A 19686-nucleotide genomic window follows, 5' to 3' on the forward strand; every position below is an offset into this window, starting at 1 on the left:
TGCAACAATAAACAGGCAATGATAAATGTCTGTGTAGCCTCAGACCGCTCAGCGTGCCCATGATGACCCCTGTCCACCATCTAAAGCATTTCCAATGGGCAGGTGAGCGTCAGAACTGGACCGTGGAGCAATGGGAGAGGTGGCCCGGTCTCACGAGCCCCATTTTCTTCTGGTGTGCGCGCCGTTTACCTGGGGAAGTGATGGCAGCAGGACGCACTGTGGGAAGACGACAAGCCGGTGGGTGGAGGCAGTGTGATGCTCCGGGCGATGTTCTGCTGGAGACCCGGGGTCCAGCCATTCACGTGGACGTTACTTTGACACGTGCCACCTGCCTAACCATCGCTGCAGACCAGGTAGACCCCTTCATGGGAACGGTATTCCCTGATGGGAGTGGCCTCTTTCAGCGGGATAGTGCGCCACCTCCACACTGCACACATTGTCCAGGAAGGGTTTGAGGAACATGGTGAGGTGCTCAAGGTGTTGCCCTTGGCCTCCAAATTCTCCAGATCTCAGTCCGATTGAGCATCTGTGGGATGTGCTGGGATGGACAAGCCTGCTAAAGTTTTGGTGCCAGATACCACAGGACAGCTCTAGGGGTTGTAGAGTCCATGCCTTAGCGGGTCGGCACCGTTTTGGTGGCACACGGAGGACCAACAGCATATCAGGCAGGTGGTCATAATGTTTTGGCTCGTCTGTGTGTGTGTGTGTGTGTGTGTGTGTGTGTGTGTGTGTGTGTGTATATATATATATATTTAAATACATAGTCAGGGCGGCACGGTGGCGCAGCGGTTAGTGCGGTCGCCTCACAGCAAGACAGTTCTGGGTTCGAGCCCTGGGGTAGTCCTCTTCTGTGTGGGGTTTGCATGTCCTCCCCGTGTCTGGGTGGGTTTCCTCCCACAGTCCAAAGACCTGTAGGTTCAGCTGAATTCCCCTACTAAATTGCCCCTAGGTGTGAATGTGTGTGTGTGGGCCCTGTGATGGCCCGGCGGCCTGTCCAGGGTGTCTCCCCGCCTGCCGCCCAGTGACAGCAGGGACCGGCTGCAGCACCCCCGCTACCCTGAGTAAGGATAAGCAGTTTGGATAATGGATGACTGCATAACCCACAAAGCACCGAGTGTTACCGTGTCACTGCAGACCAGACGATGTTTTCTCCAGTTCTCTGCTAAAAAAAAAACCGACCTATCTGAGATATCATTTCCCTCTGGCAGCTTTGGAGCAACAAGCAGCCATTGTTTGAGCATTCTGTTATTGTCCCTCTTTAAGCTGTTTTTCAGCTGCGCTGACGGGTGCTCTGGCAACCACCGAGTATTCAAATGTAACGCTGCAGACGGAAATGCCTGAAGTCTGCCACAGAAGGCGGCGAACAAAAGGAAGGAACTCGGAGTGTGCGTGTGGAAAGCATTAGGGCACTGAACTACAAAGCTAAATGTTATATAACGTTTAATTAGCGTTAAATGTTTGATAGGGATTGATACGTTACGCCGTGTTGGATGACAGCGGTGACTTCTTTCTCCAAAATGTGCAGGCTGCTGCTAGATTTGCCGGTAATCGGACCAAAGATCTGCAACCTCTGGAAATTCTGACGTGCACGTGAGCACTCCCTGTGCATGCAGAATCGCGCCTGTTTTGAAAGGAATTCGCAGTATGGGAATGAACTACCGAAGGTCTCCATGTTAATGCAATCTAGATGGCTAATTAATTAAACTAGAACGCTGCTCAGTCTGTGATGCGGTCGCCGGTCTGTGTACCTGGTCACTCCGGACTCCTTCGTCATCCTGCAGTTCAAAACATCTGCGCACATCAGCCGCGGAATAAAACCCCCAGGGAGAGCGATGATACAAACTCGTACTTTATTGTAACACTGAAAAGAACCGTAACACACTGAGGTAAGTTAAATAGTCCACATCTGTAAAGTTCTTAAACCAGCTGCACCACAATATTCACCACTCTATCTGCAACAGTTTCACAAATTCTGCAAAGGACGGCCGGTACCGTCGAGGCGAGAGCGTGCCGGTCCATACAAGCTTTTTTTTCTTTCCTCTCATAATAAACACAAGGCAGCACAGAGTCACCAGGTCCTGACTACATCACCGGCTGGAGTTCTGCTTGTTTGTTTGTTTGCTTTTTTCAAGAGATGCGAGTTGGTAGAAAAGAAAAGACCCCCCCCCCCCCCCGAGGGAGAACATCCCATTTTTTGTTTGTTTTTCTGACGTGAAAGAAGCCGCTCGTTCCAGACACTGGCAGGCTCGGGCTGAGCTCGCTACCGTTTCTGCTGATGTCTCGGAACCGCCTCACGGGTCACTGCGAGATGAGGGATCGGTTAAGACTGCCTTCAGTGCCGTCACGTTATGCAGATAAATAACCTCACAATGCACAGATAGCTATCGACCAGCGTACAGGAACCGACCGCGCTCCAGCTAACTGGACTGGCTGTCAGAGGTTTGACCCGAGTCCGCCCTGGGAGGTCGGTCAGAGAACGGTCTCTCGACACAGGAGGCTGTGTTCGGAGGAGGGGGAGTCCAGCGGGTTGATAGAAGTGCTGGTTGTTTGTGGCCGGTGTTTGGGACGGTTCAGAGAAGGGGACGGGGAGGAACTCAAAGCGCCGCAACTGCGGAGGTGGAGATCCTCGTTGCCACGCTTCCTGGGACTGCCCATGATGCGCTGTGACTGGGTCATCACCTGTGAGAGAGAGCAGAAGAAGATGCAAAACAGAAATCAGGTTCAATGCGTCGGCAAATTCTTGCGAATAGAATTCCTGCATGTGGAACTTCATAGGTTGAATCAGAACTGAATTAGATGGAGCAAGGAGGGCGGAGAGAATAATCAATACAGAATTCCTCCAACGGTAAAGGTGAGCAACACAGATATGGAAAATGCCGTCTGAAATTACTTGACATTTTCCGATACTATATTGATTTATATCGTATAAATATTAGTTAAGCAGGGGGCGTCCGGGTGGCGTGGCGGTCTATTCCGTTGCCTACCAACACGGGGATCGCTGGTTTGAATCCCATGTTACCTCCAGCATGGTCGGGTGTCCCTACAGACACAATGCCATCGGCGGGTGGGAAACCGGATGTGGGTATGTGTCCTGGTCGCTGCACTAGCGCCACACCTCTGGTCGGTTGGGGCGCCTGTTCCGGGGGGGGAATAGCGTGATCCTCCCACATGCTATGTCCCCCTGGCGAAACCCCTGTCAGGTGAAAAGAAGCGGCTGGCGACTCCACATGTATGGGAGGAGGCATGTGGTAGTCTGCAACCCTCCCCGGATTGGCAGAGTGGGTGGAGCAGTGACTGGGACGGCTCGGAAGCGTGGGCCAGATACAATTGGGCAGAAATGGGTGGGGGGGGGGGGATAAGACATGCATGTTAGGGTTAATACTCCTGTCTGTGCCCCTGAGCAAGGCAATGGGCAGAAGAACTGGAGCTGGAGCTGGCCCCCGGGCGCTGCAGCGGCCCTCTGCTCCTGGCTACAGTGCGTGCTGGGGTGGGTGCAGAGGATGAATTTCCCCACAGGGATTAATAAAGTACATCATAATATGACTCTTGATCAGACAGGTAGCTCCACTCAACACAATCTAAGGCTTTAGCGCCATCTAACGATAAAGTGATTGTTGGATGGACACCAGGTAGAACACAAGGTACTGCCAGTTGACTAGTCATCTAATCTGAGGTGAGTTGGGGTAAAGCTGCTTGGTCCATGCCGGTTATGCTTCCAATAACTTGTGAAAAACAGTTTGCAGAAACCTTTGCTAAGCTCTTTTGATGGCAGTAAAGTAGAGAAATAGGCCGGTAGCCACTAGGATCCTTACATCCTAGTGGCCGACAGCCACTAGGATGTAAGGATCACGCCTTGCTTTAACTGTATAGTTGAACATATGAGGTGTACACGACACACATTTCAAGTATGTATGTAAGGGATGTCCAGTAAGGACAGACTGTACAGATCTTTACCTTGTCACCTGAGTCTCTTCACCCTTTAAATTTGCCTTTATGTTTCTTTTGCCTTTATATTGATCCGTATATTTTAGCTCACATTTTCAACCTTTGCATAGAATTTTTCTGTTATTGTTGGAAGTTTGCGCCGTCCCCAAATGGCAAACTTGAAACGTGATGTGCACAGGGCGACCAAATCCATCAAATCCATCAGCGCGAGTGTTTGACAAAAAGGTTCGATGCTGCTCTTTTTCCCCACTCGCATGGGAAAAAAAAGAAAAGGGGAAAGGATTGCTCCTAACTGGTTTTCATTACCGGAATTAATTGTGACGCGTATGTTCTGATAATCATCGAGGGAAGTCAACAATCTCCTCGGCTGTATTTCACCTCTACTCCACGCCGTCACTCTACCCGAGAGAAAAATTCATCTGTCTGCACCAGGAAAGCTAATACGTCAAAGGAGAGGTTCAGTCAGAGGACTAGGATTCTCCTTCTCTTTCTACTACTACTACTACTACTACTACTGCTACTACTACTACTACTACTACTACTTTCGGCTGCTCCCGTTAGGGGTCACCTCAGCGGATCATCCGTTTCCGTCTCTTCCTGTCCTCTGCATCTTCCTCTGTCACACCAGCCACCTACATGTCCTCCCTCACCACATCCATAGACCTCCTCTTTGGCCTTCCTCTTCTCCTCTTCCCTGGCAGCTCCATATTCAGCATCCTTCTCCCAACATACCCAGCATCTCTCCTCCACACATGTCCAAACCATCTCAGTTTTGCCTCTCTTGCCCAGTCTCCAAACCGTCCAACCAGAGCTGTCCCTCTAATATACTCGTTCCTAATCCTGTCCTTCTTCGTCACTCCCAATGAAAATGATATGTATGAGGGAAGTGTGACAGTGGTGAGGTCTGCGGTTGGAAAGACAGATGGATCCAAGGTAGGTGGGATTACATCAAGGATTGGCTCTGAGCCCTTTCTTGTTTACAATGGTGATGGACAGGTTGATGGACGAGATCTGGCAGGAGTCTCCGTGGACTATTCTCTGCATCTCTCCTCCACACATGTCCAAACCATCTCAATCTTGTCTCTCTTGCTTTGTCTCCAAACCGTCCAACCTGAGCTGTCCCTCTAATATACTCGTTCCTAATCCTGTCCTTCTTCGTTACTCCCAATGAAAATCTTAGCATCTTCAACTCTGCCGCCTCCAGCTCCACCTCCTGTCTCATTCTCTTCCTGCTTTGACAACATGTGTTGGAGGGTGAACTGATCGGTCAGTAACTATTTCCCACACCGTGTCACCATTTTAATCACTGCTGGTATATTTTTGTGATGCGCATCACTAACAAACTGTTCAAATCTAAACGATACAACACCAGCCACCATTCTAGTTTCCCCAATCACTTTCCATTCAAAATATTGTGACTTGGGGGCGTCCGGGTGGCGTGGCGGTCTATTCCGTTGCCTACCAACACGGGGATCGCCGGTTTGAATCCCCGTGTTACCTCCGGCTTGGTCGGGCGTCCCTACAGACACAATTGGCCGTGTCTGCGGGTGGGAAGACGGATGTGGGTATGTGTCCTGGTTGCTGCACTAGCGCCTCCTCTGGTCGGTCGGGGCGCCTGTTCAGGGGGGTGGGGAGGGGGAACTGGGGGGAATAGCATGATCCTTCCACGTCCCCCTGGCGAAACTCCTCACTGTCAGGTGAAAAGAAGCGGCTGGTGACTCCACATGTATGGGAGGAGGCATGTGGTAGTCTGCAGCCCTCCTGGATCGGCAGAGGGGGTGGAGCAGCGACCGGCACGGCTCGGAAGAGCGGGGTGACTGGCCAAGTGCAATTGGGGAGAAAAAGGAAGGGGGGAAAAAAGAGTTGTGACTCACCTGATCGATGACATTGGCACTGAATATGGCCTCCTCCATGTGTTTCTCGTCCGACTTGATGACACACTTGATGCTGTTGACAACCTGCTGGACCTCGGGCGGTAAACTGCAGCTGGAATGCTCCAGGAACTTGGCCACTAATATCTTAGTGTCTTTATATGTCTTGAAGTCAGCCAGGGAATGAGGCCGCTCCTGGGAGGAGTGTGAGTGCTGGCCCCGGTGCTTGAGGTGGGTATCAACTTTTCTGCCGTCCTTCTGCTGCTTTCTGCTACTTCCATGAGCTAGCTTAGCTGTGCCTGCGTCTGCTGAGATATCTGCTGGCCCTGGACACACCAGGGGCACACAAAAAAAAAAAAGCAGCAGTCTGTTAGCTTGCAGTGCATCAAACCTCACAACAGCCCCTTAAACCAAGGCTGAAACCCAAAATGTTACAGTTTTAGGCAACATATTTTACTGTAAGTTTGAGACTGGTTTCATTGGGGGGGGGCACATTTTCATCATTGGTTATGATCTAACTCTGTTTGAAACTGTACAATAGTCCCAAAACCACCTTGCTCTGGTGGAGAGTGAGCCAAATCTTCTGCAGGAGGGTTACTCGCTGAGGCGCAGGCACAACTCTCACCTGCAGAGGGAGACAAAGAGCGGAGCTCTGTGGGCTCGGTTAACATGGCATAAAATGACACAGTAAAAGAGGGCTCGTGTTTTGTATCTTTAACCGGGTGTCTTAGTGGCGTTATTAACAGCTTTCCGATACGGCGCTCTTCTTGCAAGACTTACTTCCTGACGCAGAGGAGCAGGAGATAGGGTCGCTGGTGGAACGCACAATACGTGCCAGCTTGCAGTACCTCCTGGCTGCTCGGAGTCCCCGGGGTCTCTCTGACGGCGAGTGGGCACTGCGGGCTGAGGTAGAGGGGGGTTGTGAGGTGGAAGAGGGTGCCCAAACACTGAAACACAGCCTGGGGCCCCGTGGTTTGGCAGGAGGGGACGGCGAAGGAGAAGGAGCCAGGGGGCTTAGGACCGAGGTCCCCCCGGAGGAGGCCACAGAGGTGGGGGAGCAGGGTTGAGGTGGTGGCGGAATAGTGACGGGGAGCGTGAGCTTCCTGCTCACCACTCTCGCTCTAATAAGGGGGTGCGCTGACTCTCTGGGCAGCTCCTCCGCCGTATGCTTGGCTGACGCGAGCTCCTCGCACACGTGCACGGCAGCCCTGAGCTCGGTCGATTCCTCGTGGTCCAGGTTGCTGACGTTCTCCGACGACCAATCCGGGGAGCGTGTGAGGGACTCCTGGGTGTGGGATGACTCGCTGAAGCCCGTGTCGCTGGGGCGGGCCACCGTGGCGGTCAGGCCACGTTGGCAGCGTGAGGCGCCCTGCACGCCGAGCTCCAGGCTGGCGCAGCTGCCATTGGCGGGGGCAGTGTGGAGCGTGCCGTAGGGAGAGGAGTCCGAGCCCTGGATCTCCAGGGAGCACAAGTCTTCCAGGGAGCAGCTCCGGTCATGCAGATCGGCCACCTCAGACACCATCAGGGAGGCGCTGTCCACCGAGGCTGCGGAACAGAACTCGGACACGTGAGCGCGAGGTACAGAGAAATGGGGACAAAGAAAACAGCCCACTGCAGCCCTCCTGGGTGGGAACAGAAGGTGACTTTACCCTGAGTGCTGAGCTCTGCAGTGGTGTTCCTCTCGCACAGACTGGACTCAGTGCCCTGCTGCTCCATACTGGTGGTAACCTGGTAGTACAGAGAAAACATGCACACACACACACACACACAGGTTTCACAGCTTTAGTAAAGGAGACGATTGGAAAAGGTCATGCCAAGTAATGGGTGGAGGGAATTCTGAGGCAATCGGAGGAAAATGATGGAGAGACACAGTGGTCGACAAATAATGTGTCTTTTTGATTTGGCTGCCGTGCCAAATCTCATGCCCGTAGCACCAGTCGGTCTGTAGAGGGCGCTGGAAGACCACGGCCCGCGAACAAACGGCAGTGCCTCATTTATAAAGGGGGGGGAGGCACCAGACCGCTTGGGGGGAAAAGATTAATGAACACCTTAAACCGGACTGAACGCCGTGACTTTCAGAGTGTGCGAGCGAATACAACATTCATTTGTGCTTTACTATACCGCCGTGCGGTACATAAAGCCTGACCTTATCGGCTGAGTTATTGCGCTACTCCTACACCTGCCCCTATGGGTATTCTCTCTCAGTCAGTCCTTCAGCCTCTCACTCTTTCCTGTGAAACTACACCAGCCATACACCACCACTACCATCGCCACCGCCTTCAACACAACAGGCACCTTAAAGACGTCGCAGGCGAGGAAAGCTGCTGTGGATCTGACCTACACCACAGAGCTACACAAAGGAAATTAAATGGCTATCAGGGTTCAGTTAATTACTATATGTTCAGATGCTACATGACATCATTCACTAAAAATCCAATCGAAGGGCGTCCGGGTAGCATAGCATGACTCTGTTGCCTGCCAAAACAGGGCCCGCCAGTTCGAATCCCCATGTTACCACCGGCCTGGTACAGACTCAACTGGCCATGTCTGCGGGTGGGAAACCGGATGTGGGGATGTGGGTATGTGTCCTGGTCGCTGCGCTAGCGCCTCCTTTGGTCGGTTGGGGCACCTGTTCGGGGGGGGGACTGGGGTGAATAGCGTGATCCTCCCACGCACTACGTCCCCCTGGTGAAACTCCTCACTGCCAGGTGAAAAGAAGCACGGTTGACGACTCCACATGTATTGGAGGGGGCATGTGGGAGTCTGCAGCCCTCCCCGGATCGGCAGAGGGGGTGGAGCAGAGATCCGGACAGCTCGGAAAATAGGGTAACTGGCCTAGTACATCCATCCATTATCCGAACCGCTTATCCTGCTCTAAGGGTCGCGGGGATGCTGGAGCCTATCCCAGCAGTCATTGGGCAGCAGGCGGGGGGACACCCTGGACAGGCTGCCAGGCCATCACACAGGGCGCACACACACATTCACACACATTCACACCTAGGGACAATTTAGGACGGCTGATTCACCTGACCTCCATGTCTTAGGACTGTGGGAGGAAACCCACGCAGACACGGGGAGAACATACAAACTCCACACAGAGGACGACCCGGGATGACCCTCAAGGTTGGACTACCCCAGGGCTCGAACCCAGGACCTTCTTGCTGTAAGGAGACCGCGATAACCACTGTGCCGCCGTGCCACCTGGCCAAGTACAATTGGGGAGAAAATGGGGGGGGGGGTCCAATCGAATATGTCAATATTGTCTTCAGCAGTTATTCGGCTGTGTGAAAGACGAAGTTGAGCATCCATCTGAGCTTTTCTTCACAGACGAAGCCTCTCTTCGTTTGGTTTCGTGGCAGAATGGAGACCTTGTGAGTCCATTAGTGAGAACCAAACAGAGGAAGAGAAATTAAAGGTGTTTGAATTCTTGACATATCCACGAGCATGCCACCTACTCAAAATTCAGATTTAAACCCCTCGTCCAACAAGCAGGAAAATGCTGAGGTTCCTCTGTGCAAATGGCTTCTTCCAGGCTACAACCCAGAGGAGCAACCCGAAGCCCACAGATCCAGCCAGCACTGCTCCATCAGCACCTTCCTCACGAGACGTGGCCGAGGCTGGATCCTGCAGCTGAGGTCTTTTACTAGCTTCTCCTGCCAGGTCCGGTTGGTGGCCAGAACAGTTTTGTTTCTTCTCCGAACTCTCGGCTACCTTCTTCTTCTTCAATGTGGCTGCTTTGCTGAAGACACAGAACGCGATGCACCGTATCGCCTTTCTCGGGAAAACCCAACCTGACACCATCAGAATCAGAATCAGAACCACTTTGTCAAACATGGTTTCCCCCAGGCCACAGCAGTGCAACACAAAACAGAAACACATGTCCAAAACTACAAGAACTACAAGAACACATATAGCCAAACTAACACATATGTCTAAACTAGACAACAACAAAAAATCACTGTCCAGGAGAACGAACGCCAGCCAGGATGACTGTCAGAACTGCCGGTCCACATGGGCTAGCAGTTAGCTTAGCCTGCCCCGCTTCCATGTCCTGTCAGACCGCCCTCAGTATTTCCTCTTCGGGCACTGCTCGAGTCAGGGCCGTGGTCCTTGGGACCACAGGATGCAGCAGACCAGGCTCCCTCAGCTGATCCAACAACGGCTCTCCCAGCCAGACACCTTCGACACCCCTCCCCGCACTCCACATGACGACACCAAAAACACAGTCAGCGCCAGGTGAGGCCGCCGCCAGACCGCCCTCAGTATTATTGGAACTAGCGGTCTGCATGGCTAGCAGTTAGCTTAGCCTGCCCCACTTCCGCATCCTGTCAGACCGCCCTCAGTGTCACCTCTTCGGGTGTGGCAGGGCTGTGGTCCCTGGGCCCACAGGACGCAGCAGACCAAGCTCTCCCGGCCGATCCAGCACCAGCTCTCCCAGCCATCAAACGAAGACAAACTTAGACACAGATGTGGACAAAGACACTGCATGGACAGTACTGGCTGAGGCTGCCGCAAACGTGAATTCGTGCCGCCATCTTCCCACACCGGGAACAAGATGGAAGATAGTGTGTTTAGTAAACACTAATACGAGAAACCACAAACTGCTCATGATTTGGGTGTTTGTGGGTTTGCTAGTGGGTTAAATACGGCATGCTGTCTATGCAGCGGTGCAGTGGTGCCCTCGACACCATGAAGTCACGTTAAACTGATTAAAGATTAAAAAGGGTTTCTGCTGTGTCTGCCGAGCTTCCCCGACTGCAAACAAATGGATTAATGAGCCGCCTAATGCTCGATGTGTTCTTTTCTTTATTCCCCCCCCCCCCATTTTCTCCCCAATTGTATCCGGCCAGTTATCCCACTCTTTCGAGCCGTCCCGGCTGCTGCTTCACCCCCTCTGCCGATCCGGGGAGGGCTGCAGACTACCACATGCCTCTCCCGATACATGCCTCTTCCCCCCAGTTCCCCCTCCCTCCCTCCCAAACAGGCGCCCTGACTGACCAGAGGAGGCGCTAGTGCGGCGACAAGGACACATACCCACATCCGGCTTCCCACCTGTAGACATGGCCAATTGTGTCTGTAGGGACGCCCGACCAAGCAGGAGGTAACACGGGGATTCGAACTGGCGAGCCCTGTGTTGGTAGGCAACGGAATAGACCGCTACGCTACCCGGACGCCCCTCCGATGTGCTTTTAAAGACAGGGCGTAGCGGTTTTACTCACCTGGCTGGCAGGGGTCTGTCCCACCACAGACTCATACGGGGGCGGTAGGTCAGTTGGGTACAGAGTCCCCGGGCTGTTGATGGGCACCCCGTAAATGGCGCTGAATGGAGAGTGGGGCAAGTCCAAGTGGAGACCTCTGTTAAAGGAGAAACGAGTGAGAAAAAAAAAACCAGATCTATAACACAGAGAGAAGCCAATGATACGTAGGTTTAATGGCTGGCGTAGCAAATGTGGATGTTACTCCGATCTGAGTATTTCCTCTATTCAATAACCCTTAATGGGAAACACACCATTTCCCACATTATCTCTCTCTCTGTCTACATGTCGTAGGGATGACACTCCATTAGCAGCCATAATGCTGTGTGTTGATGAGTGTAGTCCTGTCCCTGATGGACAAGCCGGGAATGGGAAAACTACAAACCTTACTTACCGGTCTGCAGCTCTCTCCTCTGGAGTAAATGGGAAAAAAAACGGTGTCAGAAAATGCAAAGAACAACACGACATACAGCTGTTGTAGTGAAGCCATATAGGGACAGGCCATCTGTGGCCCGTCCGCCGGCGACGTCCACGGAGGACAACTCATCGGCACAACGCCGGCAGCGTTTCGGAGACGCCATGGTTACTAATGGAGTGTTATCCCCGCACACAGAGATGATGTGAAAAATCACGCTTGTTTCCCTTAAAAAAAAAAAAATGAGGGAAAATCCTTCTTTTACAATATCTCCAGCACTCGGATTCAGACACAGCCGTGCACTTTCATCTGGTGTCAATTAACTATGGGCAGTGATGTGAGCAGTCATATCTTTTAATTACAGTCCCATTCTCCTCTAAAGTGGAAGCCATGAAATACAACCGGATAGTCTCAACCAATCATCTCAGCCATGATGATGTCACGGCACCCCCCCCACCCCCCCCACGGCCCTGAGCCCCTCCATAAACGCTCCTTCACGCTTATTTATATTTATGGCCTAATTGACAAGCAGACATGGCTTCCTGCCAAATGGCTACATTAGCAGAGCTTTCTCTCTTTCTCTCGCTCTCTGTCTCCCTCTCCTTTCTCTCCCTCTGTTTCTCGCTCTCCATCTCTCTTCTCTTTCTCTTCCTCTCCATCTCTGTCTCAATGTTTCTCTCTCTTTCTCCCTCTCTTCTCTCTCACTGTTTTCCCCTCTCTCCTGTCTTGCTCTCTCCATCCCTCTCTTCTCTTTTTCTCTTCTCTTGCCGTTTCTCTCTTCTCTTTCGCTTCCTGTCTCTGTCTCTGTCTCTGTTTCTGTCTCTCCATCTCTCTTCTCTTTCTCAACCTCGCCATCTGTCTCTCTCTCTTTCTCCCTCTCTCCTGTCTTGCCCTCTCCTTCTCTGTCTCTCCATCCCTCTCCCCTCCGTCTTGCTCTCTCCATCTGTCTATTTCTCTATCTCTCCATCCCTCTCTCCTCTGTCTTGCTCTCTCTATCTCTGTCTCTCTCTACATCCCTCTCTCCTGTCTCGCTCTCTCCATCTGTCTATCTCTCCATCCCTCTCTCCTCTGTCTTGCTTACTCCATCTCTCTGTCTTTCTCTCATCCCTCTTTTCTTGCTCTGTTCCTCTCGTCTCTTTCCCTTCTTGTCTGTTTCTGTCTCTCTCTCCATCCCTCTCTTGCTCTGTTTCTCTCTCTCCATCTCTCTTCTCTTTCTCTTCCTCTCCATCCCTCTCTCATCTGTCTTGCTCTGTCCATCTCCGTCTCTATCTCTCCATCCCTCTCTCATCTGTCTCTCCCTCTCTCTACATCCCTCTCTCATCTGTCTTGCTCTCTCCACCTGTCTCTCTCTACATCCCTCTCATCTGTCTTGCTCTCTCCATCTCTATCTCTCTCTCCATCCCTCTCTCCCGCCTTGCTCTCTCCATGCCTCTCTTCTCCTTCTTTCTTGCTCTGCTTCTCTCTCGCTTCTTGTCTGTTTCTCTCAGTGTCTCGCTCCCCATCTTGCTCTCTTCTTTCTCCCTCTCTGTTTCTCCTCTCTCTTCCTCTCTGATCTTCACTGGGGGCAAGAGACGGGGAGGAGTCAGATGATCTTAAAAAACAACCGAGGGCCACGGACATCACAGCTGTTTGACGGAGGAAAATACTCGGAGCTGATTACAGATGATGAGTCCGCCCGTATTGATCACAGTCAAACGACCCGTCCAATTAGAACATCCTCGCCGTGGCTGTGAAACATGTTTACACGCACCGCTTCTGAAAGAGGCTCAGCGTCACAGGAAACACACACTGCACTGCACACAGACTGCAAAACTGTGTTGAATCTGAGCCACCGCCGACAAGAAGCCACACCAATGAAAAGACGTATTATATGCCTCTTCATGCAAGCAAGAGATTACACACGAGTCTCTGAGGGCAATACGAAGACGCGATAGGCCAATCAAATTGTTTTGTGTCAAACCTCGCCATGCTTTTGACGTATTCATATTTGTGCGGGCCGACATGGAAAATATTACCACGATAAGTGTAGGGAATTTTACACGACATGGATATAGATCAAGATATCTGCTTACAAATAGTGATTAAGAATCACACCAAGGTTAATCATATTGAACTGTTTGGTAATGCAAAGTAAAATGTCAAACTAAAACTAGTTTTGAAAAAATACTACCAAAAATATTTCAAAATACAGTATCAAAGGTTTGGACACACCTTATTAAATGTATGGTTTTCAGTATCTGACAGCATCAATCAATCAATCAATCAATCAATCAATCAATCAATAAATCAATCAATCAATCAATCAATCAAGCTGCATTTTATATAGCGCTTTTCTAGCTGCAACAGCCACTCAAAGCGCTTTACAAATAATACAAATTCAAAACTTTGAATCACAATTACTGAAGGTTAGGTGTGGAGTACCCCAGGGCTCAGTGTTGGGACCACTGTTGTCCATACTGTACATAAACAATATATGTAAAGTGTCAAAAACCCTGAAAACCATTCAGTATCTGAAGTCCCTGATATCATTATTGTTACTATTATTATCATTATTACCCAGCCCCAATTCACATGATGTAATCCCCTGTGATTCTCTTGTTGTTGACTTTATAGATGACGATGAACGTCTTCACTTAACCTCATGAATTGAAATTAAGATATTGAAATTATGTAGCCTGGTGAAGAATCCAGACAGGATACAAAAAACAAAAAACAAAACTATGTTGGGCTCTTTAATCTGAACTACTTTATTATATGAAAGTAGCATTAATGATTTGGAAAAGTCAAGGATGTAAAACAAAAATCTGTATCTCAAAATAAAATACTAGTGCATAAAAACAGCAGTGGTTCTCTGTCCTATACAAAACAACACAGAGAATATCACATTAATCCACCATTCACAATTATCACAAATATCACAAAACTGAAATAGCAATCTTTCCATGAAAATATTCCGTGACTAATGCATTACAATGAATGGAAAATGCTACACATATCTCAATCTTGCGTTACAGTGCATGGACAAAATTCAACATTTAAGCATTTGAAAATAAACCAAATGGTCGGTCTCAACTGGCTCATTTATACACTTAACATCTTTAAATGTAAAAGGACACTTCAGTAAAGTCAACTCATGTTTGGCTTTCAACTAGCCAACCCTTGGCAATATCTGACGCAACCAGCATGTGCTGGCACCATCTGTGAACCAGCCGCGAATCTTTGCCGCTTCTGGTGTGGGAAGATGGCTGCGTGAATTCACGTTCGCGGTGGCCTCACCCAGTACCGGTGTGGGAAGATGATGGTCTAAACTCATGTTTGCGGTGGCCTCACTCAGTACTGTCCATGCAGTGTCTTTGCCCACGTCTACGTCTAAGTATGTCTTTGTTTGATGGCTGGGAGAGCTGCTGCTGGATCGGCTGGGAGAGCTTGGTCTGCTGCATCCTGTGGGCCCAGGGACCACGGCCCTGCCCGGAGCTGCACCCGAAGAGGAAACACTGAGAGGAGTCTGACAGGACGCGGAAGCGGGGCAGGCTGAGCTAACTGCTAGCCCATGCAGACCGGCAGTTCCAGTAACACCGAGGGCAGTCTGGCGGCAGCCTTGTCGGTTTTTGGTGTCGTCGTGTGGCGTGCAGGGAGGTGTGTCGAAGGTCTTTGGCTGGGACAGTTGGCATTGGATCAACCGGGGGAGCCTGGTCTGCTGTGTCCGATGGGGCCAGGGACCAAGGCCCTGCGTGGAGCTGCGCCTGAGCAGGAAACACCAAGGGCGGTCTGACAGAACGCGGGAGTGGGGCAGGCTAAGCTAACTGCTAGCCCATGCAGACCGGCAGTTCTGACAGTCATCCTGGCATTTGCTCTCTTGGACAGTGAAAAATTTTTTTTGGATATGTTGGAGATATGTGTTTTAGTAGTTTTTCTTTTTTTTAAAATTTTGTAGTTTGGATACATGTGTTCTTGTAGTTTGGATATGTGTTTTTGTCTTTGTGTTGCACTGCTGTGGGCTGGGGGAAACCACATTTCGTTTCATTTCATGTGCGCAGGTGCATGGAATGACAAACAAATGTTCCCGGTGCCTGAATGTTTTACAGTCAAGTTACCGTAGTCCCTGAGCCGTGTGTCTGACTCAACCAACTAAATGTCCTGCTTATTTGCTTCTCCGCATGTCCACCTGTGGCTCTTTTTCCCTCCAAACTGACCTCCCCTGTCTGTCCAGTTGATTTCCTGCCTCCCGATCATGATTACACAGTCTGTCCTGTCCCTCATCTCTCTTGTCCTTCATTTGACTCCTTCAAATTTGCATTCTGTGCCTCACAGCTCCAGGTTAACACTTCGGCATACTGCCTTCGGCGGACATTTTCAATAATTTTTGCAGCTGCTTATTTCCAGTTTTCAAATTCCCCCTCCCATTTTTCTCCCCAATTGTATCTGGCCAATTACCCCACTCTTCTGAGCCATCCCAGTTGCTGCTCCAACCCCTCTTCCGATCCGGGGAGGGCTGCAGACCACCACATGCCTCCTCCCATACATGTGGAGTCGCCAGCCGCTTCTTTTCATCTGACGGTGAGGAGTTTTGCCAGGTGGACATAGCGTGTGGGAGGATCACGCTATTCCCCCCCAGTTCCCCCTCCCCCTCCCGAACAGGCGCCCCGACCGACCAGAGGAGGCGCTAAGTGCAGCGACCAGGACACATACCCACATCCGGCTTCCCACCTGCAGACACGGCCAATTGTGTTTGAAGGGACGCCCGACCAAGCCGTAACCTTAAGGTGCTGTGCATCATATTTCAGCTCCCCTAAAGAATGATATGATAAGTAGATACTGGAAGGCATTGCTGCATCGCAGTAAATAAAGCAAAGTGAATGGATTACAGCTGTTCCACTCCCCGTGTTTCTGCATTCAACAGCAAAGTTGGCCGGCTGAGTTGTTTTTGTTGTTGTTTGGTGCACTGCCTCCAAAAACCACTTGGCTTGCACCCACGGCCCTCATCAGCACTGATTCACAGTGAACAACAGCTACCGAGGGCATTTAAAAAAAAGGTAGATGTCAGCAACGGTGCCGCCTATCCGCTACCGCTCCATTAGAACTGACTGGCCTTGCCTGCCTTGACTTGCAGCTGGTGTTCACATTGTTGAACGGTCGAGGTAGGGATTCGAGTGCAAATACACATAGCGCCTTCGAAGAGCCTCGCCAAGGTTACACAAAGAACGGGAGGGGTTGAGAGAGCCTGACTTAGAAAAGGTTTTCTCTGCTGCGTTATGGTAATCTCCTTCCACACTCCAAAGACGGCCGGTGGTGATTGGATTCTGATAATTCTTATTTTCTTTTCCGCACGAACGGAATCAATCATTTCATGTCTGCCATTTTAAGTGTACAACACAAAGGCATTCAAGATTGGAATGCCGACTGGATCTATCAAGGCTGTCTCGATAACTTCGGATCAAAATAATGTGTTTATCAGAACGAGGCTCAACCAAGTTTAGTTCCCTTGCGTCACATGGACTCAAACCCGTGTTAAAACAGTTTACGCTTGAATAAATGTTGCCCCTATATGCCTCAACGTTATGATTCATATCGCATGCAGATTTTTAGAATCTCTGCGGAATCAAAGTTGCTTCTGTTGGCGATGACCCCAAGATATGATGTTGATGACTTTTTCACTAATTACCTTTGTCCGTCCATTGAGGGGGTACAGGTGTACTCAGGCGGGTAGTAGGGCGGCGGGGGAATTGGAGGAATGAACTCGTCAAAGTCGAGGGTCTGGTGTAGGATGGTTCCATGGGGGGTCACGCAGTCGGCATTCAGGGCTCGCGCTCTGTGAGGCATGAACTGAAAAACAGCGAGAGGGACGCTCATGAGGGCATTCACAGACACGGAAATTACTCCCCCGTTTAGCAAGACACGGGGTATGACGCAACAACCCTTTAGCCGTGTCCCAGAGTGAGCATTCACACTGAGGTCTGACTCAATTGCTGAATCAATTACACCATGTCCTGACGCAATGTACTACCCAGTCAGTGATTATCCCAGAGGACATCAGGCTACACCATCATGAATCTAGTGGTCCATCTCACATGCAGCAGGGTTAAGCCTGTATTTTATGCGGGCATGTATGAGGTCATCTAGTTGACACCTTCCCTCACTGATATTTCCTTGTGTAAGGCCCGTACTGCACCTCAAAGAGGCTCAAGAGTGCATCCCAGCACCCTGGAACAATCTCCCTCTACACCCACACACAGCAGACTCAACAAGGCTACTCACTCCTGTGCTTAAACTTACAGCTAACTCTCCATGTTGTGTAACAGTCTACCTATCGGTCTTTATAGTAATAGGTTGAAGAACTTGCTATCTGCTGGCTTGAGATGACCTGTTCAGCAAACAAGACACTGGACTGTATCACTGTGATACCAGCTCGTATCATCAACTCCAACTACATCATCAAATGTACAGAGAGTTCTGGAGAACTTGACATGCATGCCCCTTTTCAGCACCCCTTGGCTTTCATGGAATATACAGTCACACCTGGCAGCTACCTGGTGTGACCACAGATTTTACACTGCAAATAGGGCGTTGAGCGCCTTGCTCATAGGCACCTCGGCAGCAGTGTTCGAGTGAGGCGAGAGCACTTCTCATTCATCTTCTCCACCCAGATTTTTCTCCTAGCCGTCTGAACTGGTGATCTCCCTGTTGCCAGCAGGCTTTCCTCTGCAACCTGCCTCCGCCCACCCCAATTTACTTAGCGGAGCTTAATTGGCCAGGCTGAAAGAAAGGTTAATATGTCCCCCTGGAAAATGGGGGATGAAGCCATCTGGGGGATAAGCGATGAGGAAACCCGGTGAGACTATTACAGATAAGACATTGGTCTTTTGTCCTTTACCTGTCTGTGAACCATCAGCTAGGTACCACCACGGTACCGCTGAACACATGCATTTCCCATTGGTTTGTGTGTGTGTGCTTGAGTGAGTGTGTGTGCATGTGTATGTTTTTAATTAGGTCAACGTGTCACATTCCCCTGAAACGAGAATCTTAGCCTATGGAGTCCTTACTGAGGACACACTGAAATAAAGTGTGCCATTATAGCTACGCTTTCACAGCAAGGCTCAGGTCAGGGGTTTTAAACACACACACACACACACACATATATATATATATATATAAAACATCCAAAATAAAAACAGTGAGTAGAGGCTGAGGGTTAAATAAGTGGAAAAATTCCCCTTAACTCATTGCTCACTTTTGGTCAAGAATGATCATTTATATGAAAATGAAATGAAAGTCACTTTATTTGACGTTGTATTTTTACGATGTATCATTGAAGCCATCCTGCTGTATAGGAGCAGTGGGCAGCTGCAGCGCCCAGGGAATATATCTATACCCATAGCAATATCTTTTCTTTTTTTTTGTTGTATTTTCTCCCCCTTTTTCGCCCCAGTTGTACTTGGCCAATTACCCCACTCTTCTGAGCCGCCCCCAGTCGCTGCTCCACCCACTCTGCCGATCCGGGGAGGGCTGCAGCATGTCTCCTCCGATACATGTGGAGTCGCCAGCTGCTTCTTGTCACCTGCCAGTGAGGAGTTTCACCAGAGGGACGTAGTGCATGGGCGCCCCGACTGACCAGAGGAGGCGCTAGTGCAGTAACCAGGACACATACCCACATCCGGCTTCCCACCCGCAGACACGGCCAATTGTGTCTGTGGGACGCCCGACCAAGCCGGAGGTAACACGGGGATTCGAACCGGCGATCCCCGTGTTGGTAGGCAACATCTTTTCTGTAGCGTCTAACAAAACATGACTTAACATAATCATGTTTTAAGGAGCAAGTGGAGTTGCATTCTTGTTCGCTTTTCAAAAAGTGATGGAAGAAATAGCCCCGTACATTGGCAGCACACATTTGAGGAAGTCCACTTCACATCCAGGTTTACCAACTGCATGTCTGCACCTGTCTGTGAATACTGTTGCCAAGGAACCAGGTGCTCAAAATAATGTACTTTCACTCTATGGCATTTAGCTTACTGTGTCTGACTGCCAGCTATATAGCTAGTAACTATAGTGACTTGTCATATGAACACCCTGGGATGGGAGGTGACGATAGTCCCCTTCAGACTCTGATGTTATAGCTGCAACCTGTACATCTACCTTCCAAAGTATGTAGTTATGAAGTTATCCAAGTCTCAGCTTGATGAGATCTACCTCTGCCTGTACATCT

At 50.3% G+C, this 19686-nt stretch overlaps 1 protein-coding gene across 1 annotated transcript in view; it reads right to left on the reverse strand.

The window, feature by feature from the left end:
- Positions 1–2469: 2469 nt before the first annotated feature.
- fam189a1 (family with sequence similarity 189 member A1) overlaps positions 2470–19686 on the reverse strand; it is a 36595-nt gene continuing 19378 nt past the window's right edge. Inside the window, exons 4-11 of the mRNA XM_056278819.1 lie at positions 17149–17309; positions 11036–11171; positions 7466–7544; positions 7018–7361; positions 6597–6957; positions 6367–6441; positions 5820–6136; positions 2470–2679 (exon numbers count right to left, since the gene is read on the reverse strand). Coding sequence (XP_056134794.1) covers positions 2470–2679; positions 5820–6136; positions 6367–6441; positions 6597–6957; positions 7018–7361; positions 7466–7544; positions 11036–11171; positions 17149–17309 — 1683 coding nt within the window. The remainder of the gene's footprint in view (positions 2680–5819; positions 6137–6366; positions 6442–6596; positions 6958–7017; positions 7362–7465; positions 7545–11035; positions 11172–17148; positions 17310–19686) is intronic.

The sequence above is a fragment of the Lampris incognitus genome, chromosome 4 (genome assembly GCF_029633865.1).
Source record: "Lampris incognitus isolate fLamInc1 chromosome 4, fLamInc1.hap2, whole genome shotgun sequence".
NCBI classification, from domain to species: Eukaryota; Metazoa; Chordata; class Actinopteri; order Lampriformes; family Lampridae; genus Lampris; species Lampris incognitus.